Source organism: Camponotus floridanus, unplaced genomic scaffold, assembly GCF_003227725.1.
Source record: "Camponotus floridanus strain SB8 unplaced genomic scaffold, Cflo_v7.5 scaffold51, whole genome shotgun sequence".
In the NCBI taxonomy this organism is placed as follows: Eukaryota; Metazoa; Arthropoda; class Insecta; order Hymenoptera; family Formicidae; genus Camponotus; species Camponotus floridanus.
Genome location: NW_020229670.1, coordinates 809455 through 827996, shown reverse-complemented (window position 1 = coordinate 827996; position 18542 = coordinate 809455). Strand labels below are relative to the sequence as shown.

At 29.2% G+C, this 18542-nt stretch overlaps 5 protein-coding genes across 15 annotated transcripts in view; 3 read left to right on the top strand and 2 right to left on the bottom strand.

The window, feature by feature from the left end:
- LOC105254390 (ubiquitin carboxyl-terminal hydrolase 48) overlaps nt 1-6555 on the bottom strand; it is a 78846-nt gene extending 72291 nt beyond the window's left edge. For 3 of the 7 annotated variants that reach the window (XM_025412458.1, XM_025412460.1, XM_025412461.1), the window contains exons 1-11: nt 6457-6555; nt 5173-5308; nt 4859-5062; nt 4453-4779; nt 4037-4273; nt 3715-3965; nt 3063-3616; nt 2868-2969; nt 2382-2785; nt 1925-2282; nt 1662-1846 (exon numbers count right to left, since the gene is read on the bottom strand). In XM_025412458.1, the coding sequence (XP_025268243.1) occupies nt 1662-1846; nt 1925-2282; nt 2382-2785; nt 2868-2969; nt 3063-3616; nt 3715-3965; nt 4037-4273; nt 4453-4779; nt 4859-5062; nt 5173-5308; nt 6457-6550 (2852 nt within the window). In that variant the 5' untranslated portion in view covers nt 6551-6555. The other 4 variants (XR_003123365.1, XM_025412456.1, XM_025412462.1 and 1 more) reach the window with 4 other exon arrangements.
- Nucleotides 6556-6607: 52 nt separating this feature from the next.
- Nucleotides 6608-8152, top strand: LOC112639205 (gamma-glutamylcyclotransferase-like). Its single transcript, XM_025412464.1, has 4 exons — nt 6608-6794; nt 7294-7592; nt 7664-7768; nt 7962-8152. Exons 1-4 carry the CDS (start codon nt 6690-6692, stop codon nt 7981-7983), a joined length of 531 nt encoding a protein of 176 aa, XP_025268249.1. The 5' UTR covers nt 6608-6689; the 3' UTR covers nt 7984-8152.
- LOC105252137 (probable leucine--tRNA ligase, mitochondrial) lies at nt 7861-11903 on the bottom strand. 2 transcript variants are annotated; one of them, XM_011259394.3, is made up of 8 exons: nt 11700-11903; nt 11199-11403; nt 10648-11041; nt 9685-10568; nt 9238-9591; nt 8890-9130; nt 8559-8796; nt 7861-8119 (listed from the first exon to the last, which is right to left on the bottom strand). In XM_011259394.3, exons 1-8 carry the CDS (start codon nt 11799-11801, stop codon nt 7886-7888), a joined length of 2652 nt encoding a protein of 883 aa, XP_011257696.3. In that variant the 5' UTR covers nt 11802-11903; the 3' UTR covers nt 7861-7885. The 2 variants fall into 2 exon arrangements, with proteins under 2 accessions (XP_011257696.3, XP_025268248.1); XM_025412463.1 differs by lacking the exon at nt 11700-11903 and having other exon boundaries at nt 10648-11091; nt 11199-11286.
- An 81-nt stretch (nt 11904-11984) lies between these two features.
- On the top strand, nt 11985-13669 carry LOC105256517 (60S ribosomal protein L13). 4 transcript variants are annotated; one of them, XM_011266472.2, is made up of 4 exons: nt 11985-12135; nt 12624-12782; nt 12946-13195; nt 13356-13669. In XM_011266472.2, the coding sequence occupies exons 2-4, from the start codon at nt 12640-12642 to the stop codon at nt 13620-13622; spliced, it is 660 nt and encodes a 219-aa protein (XP_011264774.1). In that variant the 5' UTR covers nt 11985-12135; nt 12624-12639; the 3' UTR covers nt 13623-13669. The 4 variants fall into 4 exon arrangements, with proteins under 4 accessions (XP_011264774.1, XP_011264778.1, XP_011264775.1 ...); XM_011266476.2 differs by having other exon boundaries at nt 12130-12169; XM_011266473.2 differs by lacking the exon at nt 11985-12135 and adding an exon at nt 12150-12174.
- A 982-nt stretch (nt 13670-14651) lies between these two features.
- LOC105256316 (ras association domain-containing protein 8) lies at nt 14652-18082 on the top strand. Its single transcript, XM_011266129.3, has 10 exons — nt 14652-15038; nt 15256-15366; nt 15537-15842; nt 16104-16227; nt 16375-16616; nt 16693-16854; nt 16976-17092; nt 17184-17323; nt 17482-17789; nt 17873-18082. The coding sequence occupies exons 1-10, from the start codon at nt 14967-14969 to the stop codon at nt 17971-17973; spliced, it is 1683 nt and encodes a 560-aa protein (XP_011264431.1). The 5' UTR covers nt 14652-14966; the 3' UTR covers nt 17974-18082.
- The last annotated feature ends 460 nt before the right edge of the window (nt 18083-18542 follow it).

Here is an 18542-nt window from a genome sequence, read left to right as displayed (position 1 = left end):
TTAATATGTTATTTTAATAATATATTTTAAAATTACCATGAAATATGTGTAATGAAAGTAAAAGTATATTAATAAAATATATTAAATTTACGGATATTTAATTAATATACGAATTTGATTAACAACGAATAGAAAGAAAAAAGCTGAAATTCATTTTTTCCGAGCACATATATTCCGAGTACAGAATATTTTTCGATAACGAAGTGCGTAGATTAGGGGGGGGGGGGGATAGATACCAGAAAAGTAGAAACTCGAAGAAGATCGAGCGAGAGTCCAAATTGCATTTACTGTCTTGACCGTGGAAGAAGGCGAAACGATATTAAGACACCGGTGGCCCTTCGTCGGGGTCGATGTATCATTTGCCGGCGGGTCGTTAAGCGGTTTCAATTAGTTTTCCCGTACAGGTCTTCCTCCGCACCCACACGAGCAAGAGGAGGGAACCCAGCTTAATCGCGCGGTCCAGTTTTTTCTCATAATTAGGAAAAGCTCGTTAATACATCCTGGATATCCTCCTCCCGTTCATCCTCCCTTTTCGCATTTACGACGACCAATTTTGATCATCGAGGTTGACGAGCTCAAGAACGAGAATTTGCCTTTCGTTATCGTATCGATTAAAGTAAAAATCTGATATTAACTTTACGCCAAAAGTAGATTTAATCTAATTTAGAACATATATTTAATTAAAAGTAAATAATTAGTGTATATAATATATATAAATATACATATTAATTATTATTAAATATTAATTATTATATATATAAAATTAAACTGCAATTCGATATATAAATCAAACTGCAATTAAACTTGCAATTTGTGCTTGGAGATATATTTTCTAATATTAAATTTAGCAAAATTAATATTAAATTACTTATATAATAATTAAGATTGAATTAATATTAATAATTAATATTAAATTAAAAAATAATAAATTTGTCTTAAGTTTTTTCTTTGCATCAAAGAATGCTTTTTCAATAGTACAAATTGGCATCTCTCGAATGCAAAAGTTATTAACCCCTTCGTTAATTCTATTTTTATTTTATTGACAAATTGTATTACTTATAATCAATATTTTTTCGAACATATTCAAGTTTTTTTGTTAAATAATGTATCTTACCATGTGCTTTATTCACTGATGCTATTCTAAATGTGTCGAGATAATTGTTACTGTATATTATTTCCTTTCTTTAGCCAGGACTGACGAAGAACAAGAGAGAATGGCGGGAAATGGGAGAAAATTAAAATTGTGCGTCGATGTGCGAGATGTTCGAGACAACTAGTGCCATCTTAATCACACTGCACGAATACACATCCGTAGAATTTCCTATATAGTTAATTACCGACAATGATAATTTACTGTGACAAATTACCAACATACAATAAAAATATTGATTAAGAAAAAAAGTTTAATATTGTAAATTTTTAACAAGATTTTCTAATCAAGACTCTCCGTCTAAAATTATACAGTACGTGTATCATATGGCCATAAAATTTTTTTTTCTTTAAACAATAAACTTTTCATATGTGCGATTCAATCAATTATAGACGAAAATTTATTACACAATTTTACCCCCCAAAAATGTAATTATGAACGTTTTCATAACATAACGTTTTCATTGTTGACATAATAAACGATAGTAATAAACAATAATATAGGTACTCACCGAATGAAGGAACGCCAACTATCCAGAAAGCCTTTTTCCACAATATAAAATAATCTGTTTGGATCGTCGCACTTCAAAATTTCATTTCTATTCTTTCCATAATACAAGTCGGTAAGTTCATCCTTTTGCTGCTTCGCCTTTATCTTGTCATCTTTCTTCGCTTTTTGTGCATTTTCCATTCTCTCCTGAAACATTAACAAATATAATAGATATATTTAAAAAAAATTTAAGCTTGTTTTACACAAAAATAAAATTTTACAAACCTCACAGATTGCACAAGATGACGATCCAATAGGGTATTCTTTCGAGTCTGGAAAATATTTTCGAAGAATCAACCAAGCCTCTTGAGGTATCACTCTTCTACTGGAATCTGCTGTTTTAAGAGAATTATGTTCGCAGAGTAGATCTTCATTGAAGTTTATAATAATTTCATTTTCTTCAACGTTTTCCTCAACTTCTTTTGGACAATCATTGCCATCTTTATCTACATTTTTACTCTCTTCCTGTGGAACATCCTGACAATCATCCATTTCTTGTTCCATGTCTTCTTGAAATGTTTCTATAGCTAATTTTCGCCACCATCGTAATGAATTGGTACCAATTATATAGCTTGTTTCAGAACTAAAACAATAAAAATATCATAATTATTATGAATATTAATGTTACTGTTATTTTTTTACTGTAACAAATTGTAATTTTGAATTTCAATTTAATACTTACGGTTCTTTAAATGTGCGAACTAGCTCGCTGACTTCTTTATAATCTCGTTCGAGTGTTAGTTTGAAACGCAATAATTTGCATCGTCTTTTTACGCAAATTTCGCATAAAGATGTTTGATCTAATCGCGGCCCTCCTCGATATTTATCATAAAGTATTTCAGCAGCTATTGCCGGTATGCATTTCGCACGACTAACTTTCAATGGATCGAGTCGATAATGCGAGCACATTAAAGTGGAATTATCGATCGGAGGAACACTATCTGTAATGGAATGTCCATTTAACCATTTTGACAGCCAATCAGTTGGTATCCAATAATATTCGTCCCAGCATGTCGTTGATTGAATTATATTATATATATCTATCACGAGTTGCCGTTTGAAATTTTGATCTTCAATTTCTTTTTGCTAAAAAAAGAAAACGAATAATGTAGAAAAAGTAATGAGCATAAAAAAACTTATAATCTTAAAATTAGTCATAGTCTCTTACCTTCTCTTGTTGCGCTGCCAACAAACTCAATTCATGCTTAACATTTTCTTGCCTGACAAGTTCACGCATTGTGTTACTCACTTGCCAATTCTCAAATTCGATCTGTAGACATGAAAATGTATTTATTTAAAATATTACAAAATATTACAAAATATATTAAAGCATCTAAAAAATTTATTTTTATAAGAAAATTACTTCTTCATAAAAATCTCGTTCTCCACAACTCATAGCTCTGTGTGCAGCACCATTCAGGCGTTTATAATCAAGTTTAACAACTTTTATCACTGGCTGTTTTAAGCATTCAATCTTATTCTGCATTTGTTGCGAGGTAGAATTAAGTTTGTCTTTACATCCATTCGCATTAATAACAGTTTCTACAGTTTCAATTTTATCCGTAATAAGCATATCAGTCTTTTGAGATACCACAGTCTTATCGATTTCCATTTTATTTTCTGATTCTAAGTTTAATATCTTTTCAGAGTTTTCTTCTTGAGATAATCGTACATTTTCAATGTTGTCTTTCTGTTTTATTTCATCCAACATATCTGATTTATCTTTAACTGTAAGTCTTTCTAAGTAAACAGATTCATCGGAGGCATTCGACTCGGCATCAGATTTTTTCAATTTCATTTTCTTCATAGCATTTATTTGACAATCGGTAGTTAACTTTTTATAAACCAACATATAAGCTGTATTCGATGAAAGAAACCCTTTTGGAACGCGTCCTCGTTTTATTGGTTTCACATTATCTATACAAAAAGAAAAAAAAATATCTGACTTCTGTGTCTTTTCATGACATCAGAATTCATTGATTTTTTTTTTATTAAATTGTATAATATTTAATTACCATTTACACCATCCTCAATTCGTTTATTCTGCATTTTTTCCACTTTATCATCACTAAACTGGTACCACTCCCCACTTGAATTACATATATTTGCAATGTAATGTCCAGAATGAGCAGATGGACCTTTGTGACTCAATACTGCGACGAGATTATATAAATGAGTTTGAGGTTGGCATCTAACGTATTCCGACATATCGAGATCTTCGGGAAACTGAATGTACGAATTTAACTTCTTTTTTTGTCCGGAATCTCTGTTATAGAAAATCGAGCTACTAATATCTAGCAAATAAAAGTTATCTTTGCAGTAAAGTTCAAGACTTACCTATGAAAAACGAAACGCATTAGTTGAATGTTCAACGTTTCTGGGAGAGATTCCAATCGTATGAATCGTCTGGCATCCTTTTTGTCGCTGCAAGTGACGCAATGATATTGATTCGCACCCGTCAGCTGTTCTTCCGATAAATACTTGTCTATCGCCTCCTTCAATGTTGCTGCCAGTTGTAAATCCAGTTCGTAGAATGTGGTGGATGTTGGATATTCGGTGCCGCACGTCGAACAACTGCACCAAACATAAAATTCTAATTATCTACTAAGAAGTCATTTCTCTCTGCCAGATCAGTTGGTCGCGCCAGTCACCGTAGCGAACAACGTGTCCTACCATGTTTTCATCGTCAAGATTCATCGGCATCATCATCGTTTAGGACAATTCTCATTTGTTTTCCACTTCAGAAAACCCACCAATTGATATAGCTGTATTTTCCCTGGGTCAGCCTCTGCAGCATCCGCTTCAGTTCTGAGTTTTGCTGTAGCTTTCCTTCAATATGGCACAGTAGCAGCTTGGAGAATTCCTGAGCGTCCTGCTGTGTTCTGGTATCCAGGGACAACGCGACAGCGAGATTCATTGGATCAAGAAGACTCCGATTTCCGAATTGCATCATTGCAAAAATATATTGCAATTGGCCGACTGCAGTTGCTGGATGGTAGGGTAGTCCCATCTTCTTACTCTGGTACAATGTCTCCTTCTCCTCTGGATCTTCCGTAATATCCCATTTGTATATTATTCTCCTGTATTACAATTAAATCTATTAACAATAAATTACACATATACGCAAAGATTCAGTTTCGCATAATATATTACACACACCTCATATCTTCGTTGTGAAACCACATTTGAATTAAACTATTGACATAACACGTAGCACCAAGATTCTTTAAACCGACGTATTGAGTTGGATCACGTAGCTCGGATAGGGAACTTTCTAGAGATACTATCTCAGCTGGTTGGGACTTCATATACTTGTCTTCTCCTAAACCTGTTAGACATTGAGGATTATTGGCACAATTACGTCTGAAACAATAACATAATGCGCTCTAATTAGAATACATATTTACAATTATATTAATATAATGATTATGATTAATACATTTTTCACACATGGACAATCTTTTTTGACTTACTTGCAATTTTTACAATTCTTTAATCCAATTCTATATGCATTTTCTAAATGTATTTTTTCAATCTGTTCTGGACTAACGCTTTCTATCCATGCCCATGCTATCTTGTCTAGATCAGTTTTTTTGGTCGGTGGCATATCTGCAACAAAATATATAGATTTAATGTTATATAAATCAAATAATTATATCATATTTAATAATTGTACAAATACACATATATTATATATTATATTTTATATATATTATATATTATATTATATATTTAATAATTATATAAATATGTATATACAGTGCCATAAATACATGTTTATATGATAAATATATGATGATCAGTGACATTCATGATTGATATTTTTGTTGCATACTTTATATACAAATTTTTATATATGCGACAATATAATACAATAATCATATCCTTTCATTAAATGCTAATTCAATGAATATACATTATTGAAATAAATGTTATATAAAGTTGCACATATATTAACATAAGAAATCAATTCCAAATCTATCTAGAGGACTACAAATAAATCATTATACATTTAAGATTTTATTGTTATTAAAATAGAATGTCTTTCTTTGAAGATTCTAAAAGAATTTAAATTTATATTATTAAGAATTTAATTAATATTATTAAGAATTGAAATGTATATTATATATTAAGAATTTAAATTTATATTGTTTGCGCTCCTCATTGAATTAAAAGATAACTGAAAATCGAATATGATATGACTGCATGTCCGAGTAATCTCGTAATTTTTCGCGCCACAACAAACGTCTCTTTATTCCGACGAAACAAGAGTAAAGGGACGAGGTTTGAAGAATGATATTTTCCCGATAACGCGAGAGGAACGTTATCAAGTATGCAAATGTCTCGGGGAGGAAAAAAAAATAAAATGACACATGAAGCAGCGAGTGCGTGTACCTGCTCGCAGCACTTTTCCACACGATTTACAAGGTTATAAAAAGAGCTGGCGTTGTTATTTCTAACGGGATTATTTTCCAAATCATCGAAATCGCGCAATTTATGATATCACATACCGCTGCTTCGAATTCGTCGAGATGTATGATCCACACAAAACGATGAAACTGGGAGAAACAACGAAAAGCTTCACGAAAACCGACACACACTTCTTCGATCGTTCGTCGCCATATGCAATCAACTCGTATCAAAGCGCGCGTCAAATCAATCTCTAAAATTGCGACGTGATAGATCATCGTAATAGAAATCGGAAAATATATATATATGCGCGGAAACTGGATGTGCGAGAATATCGAGAAATATACCTGCTTCGAATGATTTCCTTTGCACAAAATTATATTTTTGGCAATCACTATGCACACAAGATATCTTATCACTTGTAGATACACACTCGTACATATGTATGTGTGGGTAATACGATACATGTGACACTTCGTTTTGAATAGTGGAATAGCATAATTCTGTACAATTGAATGTGGGATAGTGTAAGCCACTTTGTGCACCAAAATTTTAATTGAATTGAATAAATCTCTGCAAAATGACTTCCAAATTTTTATATTTTGCTTATGGAAGTAATTTACTTGCTAAAAGGATACACTTGAGCAATCCAACTGCAGTCGTGAAGGACATTGGTTATATAAAAGTAATTAACAAAGGATAAAGATGTATCCTTCTACTTGCTTTATATCTCTAAGTTTATATGTATATTGATTTTTATATCATATATATATATATATATATATATATATATATGATATAAAATTTTATATCATATATATATATGATATAAAATGTATATAAACATCATCATAAACATACATATATATACATACACATATATATCTGATTGTTTACGATGATGTTTATGATGATATATATATTTATCTTATTTTAAAAGCTGGACAAAATCTCTAAAAACCTATATAAAATATAAGATTCTAAAAAACTTGATATAAAATATAAGATTCTTTTTAGAATTAAATAAAAATATATTTTTAATAATTTACTGCAAAAATCTTGCAAAAGAAATTCAATTTTTCAAATTTCTAATCATTAAAACTAGAAAACTTGAATATTGTAAATTTGTAATTTATATTATTTAATATTTATCATATATATATATATATTTTTTTTTTTATTAGAATTTTAGATTGGATTTTCAAAGATATTCTACACGATGGCATGGAGCATCGGCAACAATTGTAGAAACAGAAAATTCAGTTGTATGGGGTGTGATCTGGGAATTAGATAGGAGTAACTTGTCTACATTAGATTATCAAGAAGGTGTTCAGGATAATATATATCGTGTACTGTCAGTAAATGTTGAAACTCCTAATGGTACAATTCTAAACTGTAGAGTATACCAACAATGTACTAATCCAAAGGAATATATGAAACTAGTAGATCTTTCGATGGATAGGAGACCTTCACCGTTATATCTGTATGTATATTTATAATTCAAAAACTTTATATCTTTCATATCTTTTACCGAAATTTTTATCTCAATTATAGAGATACAATATTGAAAGGGGCTCAAGAAAATAATCTTCCTACTGATTACATAGAATTATTAAAAACTATACCACATAATGGATATGAAGGAAAATATGACATCAGGTATAAGCAAGTTGTGAATATTTTTTGTTAAAATGAATTTTATGTAATAAATAGTTTTAACTCTTATAATACAATATTAATATTTTACGTATATTAAGGAGAAAAATATTATAATGTCTACCTGCTATCTGTAATAGCATTCCTAATATCTTTTTTCTGTTTTTCCATGGTTATATACAATGATGCATCACAGCCTTTCTCTGATTGAAGATTGATTTCTACAATGTTTTTATCATCTGACTTCTTTTGATAATGTTGATCAAGAGTCACATATTCCAATGCCATCTCTGCTGTCATTTTGTCTAATATGTGTCGGGGAATCTTTAGTTTCAAAAATTGTCTTTTGTTTATCTAAAAATATGTTATATATGGTGTAAATATGTCAAATTAAAAATTAAAAATAAAATTTAACACAAAAATTTATTATAAACAACTTTATGTGCAAAGTTTTATAAATATTCTCATTTTATATATATATATATATATATATATATATATATATATTAATTATATATATATTATTATATATATTAATTATATATATATAAATATTATAATGTTTCAATACTAAAATATACACATATAATGATATATACTTACATAAATATTTAATACAAAAATATGTTATATATGGTGTAAATATGTAAATTAAAAATTAAAAATAAAATTTAACACAAACATTTATTATAAACAACTTTATGTGCAAAGTTTTATAAATATTCTCCTTTTTTATATATATTGTTTCAACACTATATATATATATAAATATACACATATAATATATACTTACATAAACATTTAATACAAGTTTATAATCCATATCAATTTCTGGCCACTTTTGTTCGAGCACATCTTTGTCTAAGCTTACTTCATTATTATCTATAAGATGATGTTTCACAGAACAAAAAATAGCCCATAGCTCAGAGGCAAAGTGTGGTGCAAATGGCGCGAGCATTATAATTTGAACAGCTAATGCTCGTTCATATTCGCGACTTTTTCTCAAGCACTCTATGCTTACTTTTCGCAAACTATAATTATAAATTCAAACTTACTCAGTATATATTAAAATATTGCAATTTATAATTTAAATATTTATATAAAATATATTACTGAATATTTACCTGTTTGTAAGACCTTGCATTCTAGATATTGCTATACTAAGCTGTTGTGTTTTTACCATGTTATGTGTTACATTTTTGAGAAAATAATTTCGACTGTCAAACATATATGCATTATGTTCAACATATGTAGGATCAGTAGGTTCATTTTGAAATTCTTCCAAAGATATACAATCACGTTGACTTTTAAATTGTTTAACACTATTCCATATGCGATTTTGCCAATTCTTTATACCAGGAATAGCTGCAATATTGTATGAATGAATATATTAATATCTTTTAATATATTAGTTACTATATATTATCCCATAAATCACGACTGTTGTAGCAGGTGATTTTCAAAATACTTACTATCTTCCGACCAGTTTCTAGTAGATGTTGGTGCAACATCACCCAATATTAATAATCTAGTTGTATCTATTCCATATTTATGCAATAAGTTAAAAGGTTCAACTCCATTATATTTTGATTTGGACATTTTTTCCCAGCTCATAAAGACAACTTCTCCAGACTTTGTTTTATATTGGTCTTCTTCCTTTATTATCTCATCCTCTGTCACATATTTGCCAGTACTTTTAGTTTTATATGTTTTACCCATTATTACTCCTTGTACAAGAAGCTGTCTAAATGGTTCTCTACATGGTATAAGACCTTCTGAATGCAAAAAGTGACTTATAAACCTGGCATAATATAAGTGGAGTACAGCTAAAAAATATAAAAGTAAAGCATAAAATTTATAGATTAAGTTGGAATATAAATATATTAAGTTTAATGATTAAAATTATTGCTACTCTGTACCATGTTCTTTTCCGCCTATATAAAGATCTACGGGAAAAGCTTCTTTAACTTTTTCTATCGCAAACATCTCCTTTGTATTTTTGGGATCTATAAATCTTAGAAAATACCAGCTACTATCCACAAAAGTATCCATAGTATCAGCTTCCCTAGTTGCTTTTCCTCCACACTTGGGACATTCTGTCTGCAACCAATCTTTCACATCTTGGATAGAAAATCCTCTATTCGATGATGAATGTATTATCTTTGGTAATGTTACAGGAAGTTGATCGCGAGGTACTGGTTGAACACCACAATTTATACAATGAATAATAGGTATAGGTGTACCCCAATATCTTTGTCTAGAGATTAACCAATCTTGTAATCTCGAGCTTACTGGATATCCACCTATTCCCCATTTTCTAGCTTTCTGGACTATTTCAGATATCTTTTGTTGTTGCTGTTCATAGTTACGTATTGAATGTCGTGTAAATGGTATTCCAACTAACTCCGAAAATGTTAAATCGTCCATTGATGCCGAAGGTACACCTAAGCGGGTATCTCTCCATGGTGGGTAAATCACTTTATCAGTGATAAAAATCGGCAACTCATCACCAGAAAATGGATTTATTATTTTTGCATTTAAACCTTTTATTCCGACGTCTATATCATATGTATATTCTTTACGATGTAATATACTTTGAGGAGATATAGCAACAAACTTTGCGTGCTCTATAAATTCTGGCATATCGGTCCATAAATTGATTGTCTCCGGAAAATCTGGAATTTCGGATATCATTTTAAAATCGATATTAATGCCATTGCAATCACCTATCCAATGTTTCTGTAACTTTATGATATCTCTCCAGTCTTTCAAGTTTGGATCATCTAAACCCTCCATCAATGACCTGTCAACAACAAGGTGAACAAGTCGAGTAAAATCAAATTGATTTTCCAAAATACCATATATAATACTCTTAAACTTACTTTGCAAAAGCTGTTGTTTTAATAAACCATTGTTTTAATAATTTTTTTTCTACAATTGCACCAGATCTCCAAGATCGTTGATTCAAGTCTACCTGTTCTTCAGCTAATACAGTCTGATCAATAGGATCCCAATTAACATAAGCTTTTTTTTGATAGGCCAAACCTTTATCAAATAATTTTAGAAACAGATCCTGTGTCCATTTATAATAATCTGCATCGCAAGTTGCAAATTCCCTCTCCCAATCAAAAGAATAATTCAGCTTTTTCAACTGGTCGTGCATTGTCTTTATATTTTCGCTTGTCCATACAGCAGGATCAATTTTTCTTTCAATAGCAGCATTTTCTGCTGGTAACCCAAAAGCATCCCAACCCATAGGATGAATCACATTTTTACCTGATAAGATTTATTAAGTTAATTATTTTAGTCGATACTTGTAATTTAATCTGAAAAAATTATTTATTATAAAATATACTAAAAACATTTGCTTTTTTCTAATAAGATATAAATCTTGCATAATAAAATAGATTTCTTGTACAAAATCTTCACCTACCTTTGAGTCTATAAAATCGAGCTAAAACGTCACTTATTGTATAAACTCTAACATGACCCATATGCAAAGCACCAGATGGATATGGAAACATAGAAAGAACATAAAATTTATCTTTTATGTCATTAGCATTGCATTTGTGAGAATTAACTTTATCTCTCCAATAATTTTCTATTTTTTGCTTTATCGACAATGTACATTCTGTATTCTGTAAAAATCAGTGAGTCGTTAGATAAATAACATAACAATGTTTAAGCGAGATATATATTTTACAAAAGATAATTATTTTAATAAAATCCATTTTCATTTCAATATATATACACATACATGTGTGTATTTGTGTTGTATGAAAGAAGATTATATATATATATTACAAATTTGTATTATGTTTATGTAAATAAAGCCAATGTGACGTAATTATTGTGGATGTGTATTTGTAAATTTGATATTTAAACAAAACAACGATAAATAAATATTACGACAATATTTAAATAAATATTATACCAATCTATCGATTGCAGGCGATGATCGCTGAAGATTACTGAAAAATCTCCGCATTTTATATCGAGATATTACTCTCAGAAAACGTGACATATTTTGCATCATTACAAAATGTAATTTTTGCCGTACAAATAAAGTAACATAGGACGATACTTGTTAATTCAAGAGTTTAAGAGTATACATCTTATTCCATGTACGCTGCCATCTTTCTATACAACTCTAGATAAACTGACGTTTATAAATCGGACTATAAATTATACTTATTTTGTTGTTTTGTGCAACATTAAATATGTTTAAATGTCATCATTAGTAATTTAATTATTATTGCAGAGAAATACGCCGAAATATATTTTTTCCGTGTAAGAGAAATTTTAGCTTCCAAAAGTGCCACTTCCGGCTTTCCTTCATGCTCCTTTTCCGTTTTCACGTCGATAAGTCGGTGAGTGAATCGTGTTACGGAATTTTCAATCTACGTAAAGTACTAGCATCTTATATTTTACGTGAAATGTATAGCAATAAAAATATATAACTTTTTATGTTTTTAATTATATTTGTTTTATATGTGTAATTTTTATAAAAAGATAATTATTTTTTTCAATTTGTGGTTAGTTATAGTTTGAGAGGTTAGACTCCAGAGAGTGACTTCTGTTAACGTTTGTTTTTTTTATTTTGCAACATATATTTTTTGTCATGAAAATTTAATAGGGCTATCAATATTAAATATTCTCAATAAATATTAATGATTTATATGTATTTATTTATATGTATCGTATATTGTGTTATAATGCAAATGTGTTAACCTCTTTCTTTGTAATGAAATTGCACAATTAAATACACTTAATTAAATTAAATAAATTTAGCTATTACAAGTATTTAACATCAATTATGTATAAAATTAAGTATTACTCTTATTATATATTATCGCAGATATTAAACATCCACCATGGGTAAGGGAAATAATATGATTCCAAATGGCCATTTCCATAAGGATTGGCAACGATATGTAAAGACCTGGTTTAACCAGCCAGCGAGAAAAATCCGCCGTAAACAAAAACGTGTCAAGAAAGCACGAGCTCTCGCACCCAGGTATGTACACATATGAGATATATTCTACTAAATTTATAAATTATTTTTACATCTGTATGGAAGATTTTGCTTTGTATAACTATATCTTTCAAATTTTTATACATATGTAATAAAAATCTTACTCTAACTTTTGTAATTAAATATATTATTAATTATTTCTTAGGCCTGTAAATCTTTTGAGACCTGTTGTACATTGCCCGACGTTCCGTTATCATACTAAAGTTCGTGCTGGTAAAGGTTTTACACTGGCTGAATTGAAAGCTAGTGGTTTAAACAGGAGATTTGCTAAAACAATTGGCATTGCGGTTGACCCCCGTCGTCGCAATAAGTCTATTGAGTCTTTACAAACAAATGCTCAACGTTTAAAGGAATATAAGTCTAAATTGATTCTCTTCCCAGTAAATGAGAAAAAGGTATGTAATTTACTGTAATTTGCTATATTAATGTTAATAGTTTTTAGTAATTATATTATTTTTTTAATATTTAAGAATATATATTTACTTGATTTGATTTATGTTATATTAATGTAAATTATGTATTTATATTTTATCTTCTTTTTTTTTTTAATTTTAGCCTAAGAAGGGTGATGCAACTGAAGAGGAGAGGAAATTAGCAGTCCAAATTAAAGGTGATCCAATGCCTATACGTCATCAAGCACCTGCCAAGGCAAAGGCTCGTCCTATTACTGAGGAGGAAACTAAATTCTCAGCATATGTAACTCTTCGTAAGGCAAGAGCAGATGCACGATTAGTGGGTATTCGTGCAAAGCGTGTTAAAGATGCTTCGGAAAATCCTGATGAAGTGACAAAAGTTGCCAAGGACAAGAAAGCCAAGAAGTAACATCTTTTTTCTGTATAAAAATAAAACTTTTCTGTAATACAGGATAATTTTATATTATTTTATATTGAAAACCTTGCATTTATTTTAATTTATTTTAATCTATGTAATATGATAGATTAATTTTTTCACAATTGATGTTTGTGAAGAAAGAGAAAAGAAATACATTGAAATTGGTAAAATTATAAATTTTTTATTAGATTTATCTTTTTGCGGTATGTAATTTTCTTATAGTGTATTTTTTACATTTTTAACTTCAAAAGTAAAAGAATCATATCTTGTCGAATTAATATAAAATCTTTTAATGTAGTTATAAGATTTTTTCAATGCAAGATATGTAGATACACGATTGTCAATTAAAAAATTTTCTATTTGAAACTTAATTATATGACATATTTATATTTTCTTGTTGGAAAGTTTCCTACATATATATATTTTTTATTTAAAGTAGTTTAATGATTACATGTGATTATTTTATTCAAAATGATAAAATAATTATAGCTTTTTATATTTTCGTCATGTGTAATGTATTTCAACAGAAATGAAAAAAGAAAAGAGTAATTGAATTTGTATTTTATAAATAATTCTTTTTGATGAAAAATTCAATAATTGGGTTGCGTTTACATTGTGTCCGACACTTCTAATTGTCGTACATGCAAGATATATGTAGATATATGACTGTCAAATTTAAAATTTTTGGGATTTCAAAAATTTTCTATTTGAAACTTAATTATATGACATATCTATATTTTCTTGCTGGAAAGCTTCCTACACATATATAATTTTTATTTAAAGTAATTTAATGATTACATGTAATTATTTTATTCAAAATAATAAAATAATTATAGCTTTTTATATTTTCATGTGTAATATATTTCAACAGAAATGAAAAAAGAAAAGAATAATTGAAATGGTATTTTATATATAATTCTTTTTAATGAAAAATTCAATAATTGGGTTGCGTTTACATTGTGTCCGACACTTCTAATTGTCGTACACGTGCAATATTCGCTTAATGTAAAAAACCATCGCCTGTATGTTATGTCGCCATAGTAGCGCATCTGTCATTTCAATAATTACATGTTATAAGCAAGCCAGAGAGAAATTTAAACTACTTATAAAGAGCGGATGTTAAATTTGTCGCAGTTGCCTTATCTCTCGGATAGTGACCGAACAGTTGTATAGCTGAATAAATTGATTGGCTCTTCGTTCGATATTAATAAATTTTATCGAAACATACGAGGTTAGAATAGCAATGTATAGAAATATAAAGGACTGCTTTATACTTCTCCATAAGTGTTGATTTTGCGATGCAAAGATTGCTTCGAATTTTGTCCTGCTAACGTGATGGAGCTAAAAGTGTGGGTGGAGGGAATACAACGTATCGTATGTGGTGTTACTGAGAGCACTACTTGTCAAGTATGTATTATGAATCATGTTAGGATATTGGTTTATATACATATGATTTATTAGTCTATCAGTTATGTGTTATCATAAGATAATTTAAAATATTACAGCAATTTGTATATTTTCCACGATAATATTATTATTTAAAAATCGTGTTTGCTCTATTCCATTTCTGAAAATTATCCATGCTTATTTCTAAAAGCTGCTATTGACCATACTTTAATTATAGGATGTGGTGTATGCCCTTGCTCATGCTACAGCTCAAACGGGTAGATTCACTTTGGTAGAGCGTTGGCGAACTAATGAACGTTTATTAGCACCTTATGAAAATCCTCTTAAGGTCAGACATATGTCATACATCGGATATACATATATCATAAACTTGAATAACCCTTAATTTAATTAATTAAATGGAAACTTTAATCAAATATAATGATTATATTAATATAATTATGAATGTGAAGGAAGAAAATACTAAATTTGGCATTATTGTATCATCTATTTATATAGATTTTGATGAAATGGGGTGAATATTCCTCGGAAGTTCAATTAATTTTAAGACGTTCCACATCCGAAAATAATAAAACAAATGCATTACCATCTCGATTAACATATGCATCACGTGCAAGTGGATTACCAATTTCATTACCTGAACATGGAACAGGTACCACTAGTGTGCAAGATGATATCAAAAATATATCAACTTCACAAAGTTCAGATTTTGATGATATGCAAGGAGGATTAGAAAGAAATCGAGATACTAGAAAATCACTTACATTTAGTGGATTTCATGGAGATACAGAAGGCAGTACCGAGGTAAATATATATTTAAATGAATACTTTTAAATAAAAAAATAACATGTATATAAATCACATACATAAGTAAGCAAATATATATGTAGTAAACAAATCTCTTTGTTTAAAATATAGTGTTAATATATATTTGATATAGAAAATAATATCTTAATCGTTACTTGGAATAAATGGTTTCTGCAAAATTGTTTATGCTTGATTTTTATAGTGTGTGCTCTTTATAATTAATTTTATATTTATTTGTAAAAAATAAAAACATTATAGATTCAAATGGAAAATAATGTTGCTGTAGTCCAACCCACACCACATTTAAAAACCAAGGATTTGAATATTCGGAAAAATATACAAAAACCTGCACAATCACCTACACGAGGGATTAATACTGAAAGTGAATATTGTTCTACTATAATTTGTTCATATTCTGAATATATCTACACAACATATATATATATATACATATATTTATTTTATTCAAATCTGTTATAAAAATTATACTGTAATATCCATATTATTATTTACATTATTCTTTTTTTAGGCACAACACAACACTTGTCACAAAAAAAGGTACGTGAGGTCCCACCTTACAGAGAACCTCCAGGACCTGCTTCACCGCCATTACGAACTTTGCCACCTTATCGTGATCCACCACCGCCGAATTTAAACAGTCCTGGAAGATCGCAATTTGTGCATAGTATCAATAGTGGAAGTCCTCATATCCACAAAGACGATCAACCATCTTCTAGTAATTCTATAAAATTAAAAAGGAATCTCATTCAGGTTTTGTCTCTGTTATGATTATATTTGATAGAATAATTTATAAGATTGCATCATACATTTGTAACATAATTTTTAGGAGTTCCAAGATACAAAAGTACCCACACAATCTGTTAATCCACTCCCTGCAACAGCACAAAATATAGCAACTGTTGCTTATACTCAACGATATGTTGAACTCTTAAGACTAGTCAATAAGCAGCGAGACACTATTAATGCTCAACAAGCTGATCTTACAAAAGTAAGATATCTTTTTTTTAATTAATATAAACTCCTTTCTTTCATAATAATTGTTTACTTTTATTGATTGATTTGATTTATTTATTTACAAATATTGATAATAAATTATTCATTTATTTTAGTTTGATGCAGAAATATTATATTGGGAAACAAAGAACAGAGAACAAATGCATCAAATGGATTATATTTCTCAAGAAATGAATCGTATTGAATCTACTGGTCGTATTATCGAAGAACAGGTATAATAATTTTTATTTTGTGTGGATGATTAATATACATTATGACATTCATGTTATTTATAATTTATTAATTTATGTTTGTTTTAATTAGCTTAAAGAATTAACTCATGTAGAAGAAGAGAGTGAAATAGTTAGACAGCAAGAAAAAACGCTGAAATCGGAAATAACATTGCTTAGATCAAAGCTTGCTAATTGTGAGACAGAGTTGCTTCAATGTAAAAACAAGATTAGGTATATCCAAATAATACATTAGATAGAGTTACAAAAATTGTCATCTATATATTATTAATGCATTCTAATACTATTACAAAAATATTTTTTTGATATTGTGATATAAAACATTCTTGAATAAGATATAAAAATATATAATGAGAATCATACCATTGCAGGCTAGTTATGGAAGAACTTGCAATGGAACAACATAATATAAACCGTGAAACAGATGAGCGGCAAATCATGGAACGGAAAATAATTAGTGAAGTGGAACATTTACAAAATGAAGTAGAACAGGCTAAACGCGCAACTGAGTTAGCCTCGCAACATGCAGATTCTTTAAAATTAGAAGTAGTTAACTTAGAATCAGCTATAGTTGAAAAGAAATTACAAGTAGAAAGATTGGTAGCTGACATGAAGGAGGCAAACTTGCAAAGTTTAGCTGTTGCATGTTCAGATGAACAAGTCAAACCTTTATTAGAAGGTATTTATCTATATATATTTTGTGTATATTATACTAAATTTCATGCATATAAATGTCTAACAAATATAACAAATATTTGTTAGGTGCTCATAAGCCAGGAAGTACCCGTAAGATGATAGGGTCACCAAGACAATTGGAAACTGCAGTGCCCACAAGCAAAAATCCGCATGGTGTGTGGGTATAAATAATAAAAAAAAATAAACAGTATACCTGACGATGTTATCTTATGTGAGAAATATATCAAAGAACATATATATCAAAATACTTCTATATTAATATTGTTTCAGTAAGTACTTAAAATAATGTCTTTATATTTTTATGCATTTATTGCAATAAGAGATTAATTAGTATTATAATTATAATTATAATATGTTATTATGTGTCATTAATAAGTTTTTATTTTGTATTTATATTATAGTACATGTAGTGTCTCATTTATTCATAAAATATTTGTGAGATTGTTAATCAAATAGTTACATAAACTATTCATATGTTTTTGAAAATATATTCTACATCATATACATTTGCTTGATAAAATAACTACTAGAGAAAAGGAATTTTTATTTCAAATATTATATGCATTTGTTAACAAATTTTGTCTTTTCATGACTAACAATAAGAAAATTTTTCATGTTAGACAATAATTTTAATTTGTATGTGTGTGTGTGTGTGTGTGTGTGTGTGTGTGTGTGTGTGTGTGTGTGCGTGTGTGTGCGCACGTGTGCGCACGCGTGTCTGTATGCATGTGTGTAG

Excerpts from the sequence above, each read along its gene's own strand:
- LOC105256517 (XM_011266472.2), top strand. The coding sequence starts at position 12,640 with ATGGGTAAGGGAAATAATATGATTCCAAATGGCCATTTCCATAAGGAT. Across the intron at positions 12,783-12,945 it reads GCACGAGCTCTCGCACCCAG|GCCTGTAAATCTTTTGAGAC; the intron begins GTATGTACACAT and ends ATTATTTCTTAG. Across the intron at positions 13,196-13,355 it reads TCCCAGTAAATGAGAAAAAG|CCTAAGAAGGGTGATGCAAC; the intron begins GTATGTAATTTA and ends TTTTAATTTTAG.
- LOC105252137 (XM_011259394.3), bottom strand. The coding sequence starts at position 11,801 with ATGATGCAAAATATGTCACGTTTTCTGAGAGTAATATCTCGATATAAA. Across the intron at positions 11,042-11,198 it reads TCGATTTTATAGACTCAAAG|GTAAAAATGTGATTCATCCT; the intron begins GTAGGTGAAGAT and ends AAATCTTATCAG. Across the intron at positions 8,797-8,889 it reads ATGCAAGGTCTTACAAACAG|TTTGCGAAAAGTAAGCATAG; the intron begins GTAAATATTCAG and ends TTATAATTATAG.
- LOC105256316 (XM_011266129.3), top strand. The coding sequence starts at position 14,967 with ATGGAGCTAAAAGTGTGGGTGGAGGGAATACAACGTATCGTATGTGGT. Across the intron at positions 16,617-16,692 it reads TAAAAAGGAATCTCATTCAG|GAGTTCCAAGATACAAAAGT; the intron begins GTTTTGTCTCTG and ends CATAATTTTTAG. Across the intron at positions 17,093-17,183 it reads GTCGTATTATCGAAGAACAG|CTTAAAGAATTAACTCATGT; the intron begins GTATAATAATTT and ends TGTTTTAATTAG.
- LOC112639205 (XM_025412464.1), top strand. The coding sequence starts at position 6,690 with ATGACTTCCAAATTTTTATATTTTGCTTATGGAAGTAATTTACTTGCT. Across the intron at positions 6,795-7,293 it reads AGGACATTGGTTATATAAAA|AATTTTAGATTGGATTTTCA; the intron begins GTAATTAACAAA and ends TTTTTTTATTAG. Across the intron at positions 7,593-7,663 it reads AGACCTTCACCGTTATATCT|AGATACAATATTGAAAGGGG; the intron begins GTATGTATATTT and ends TCTCAATTATAG.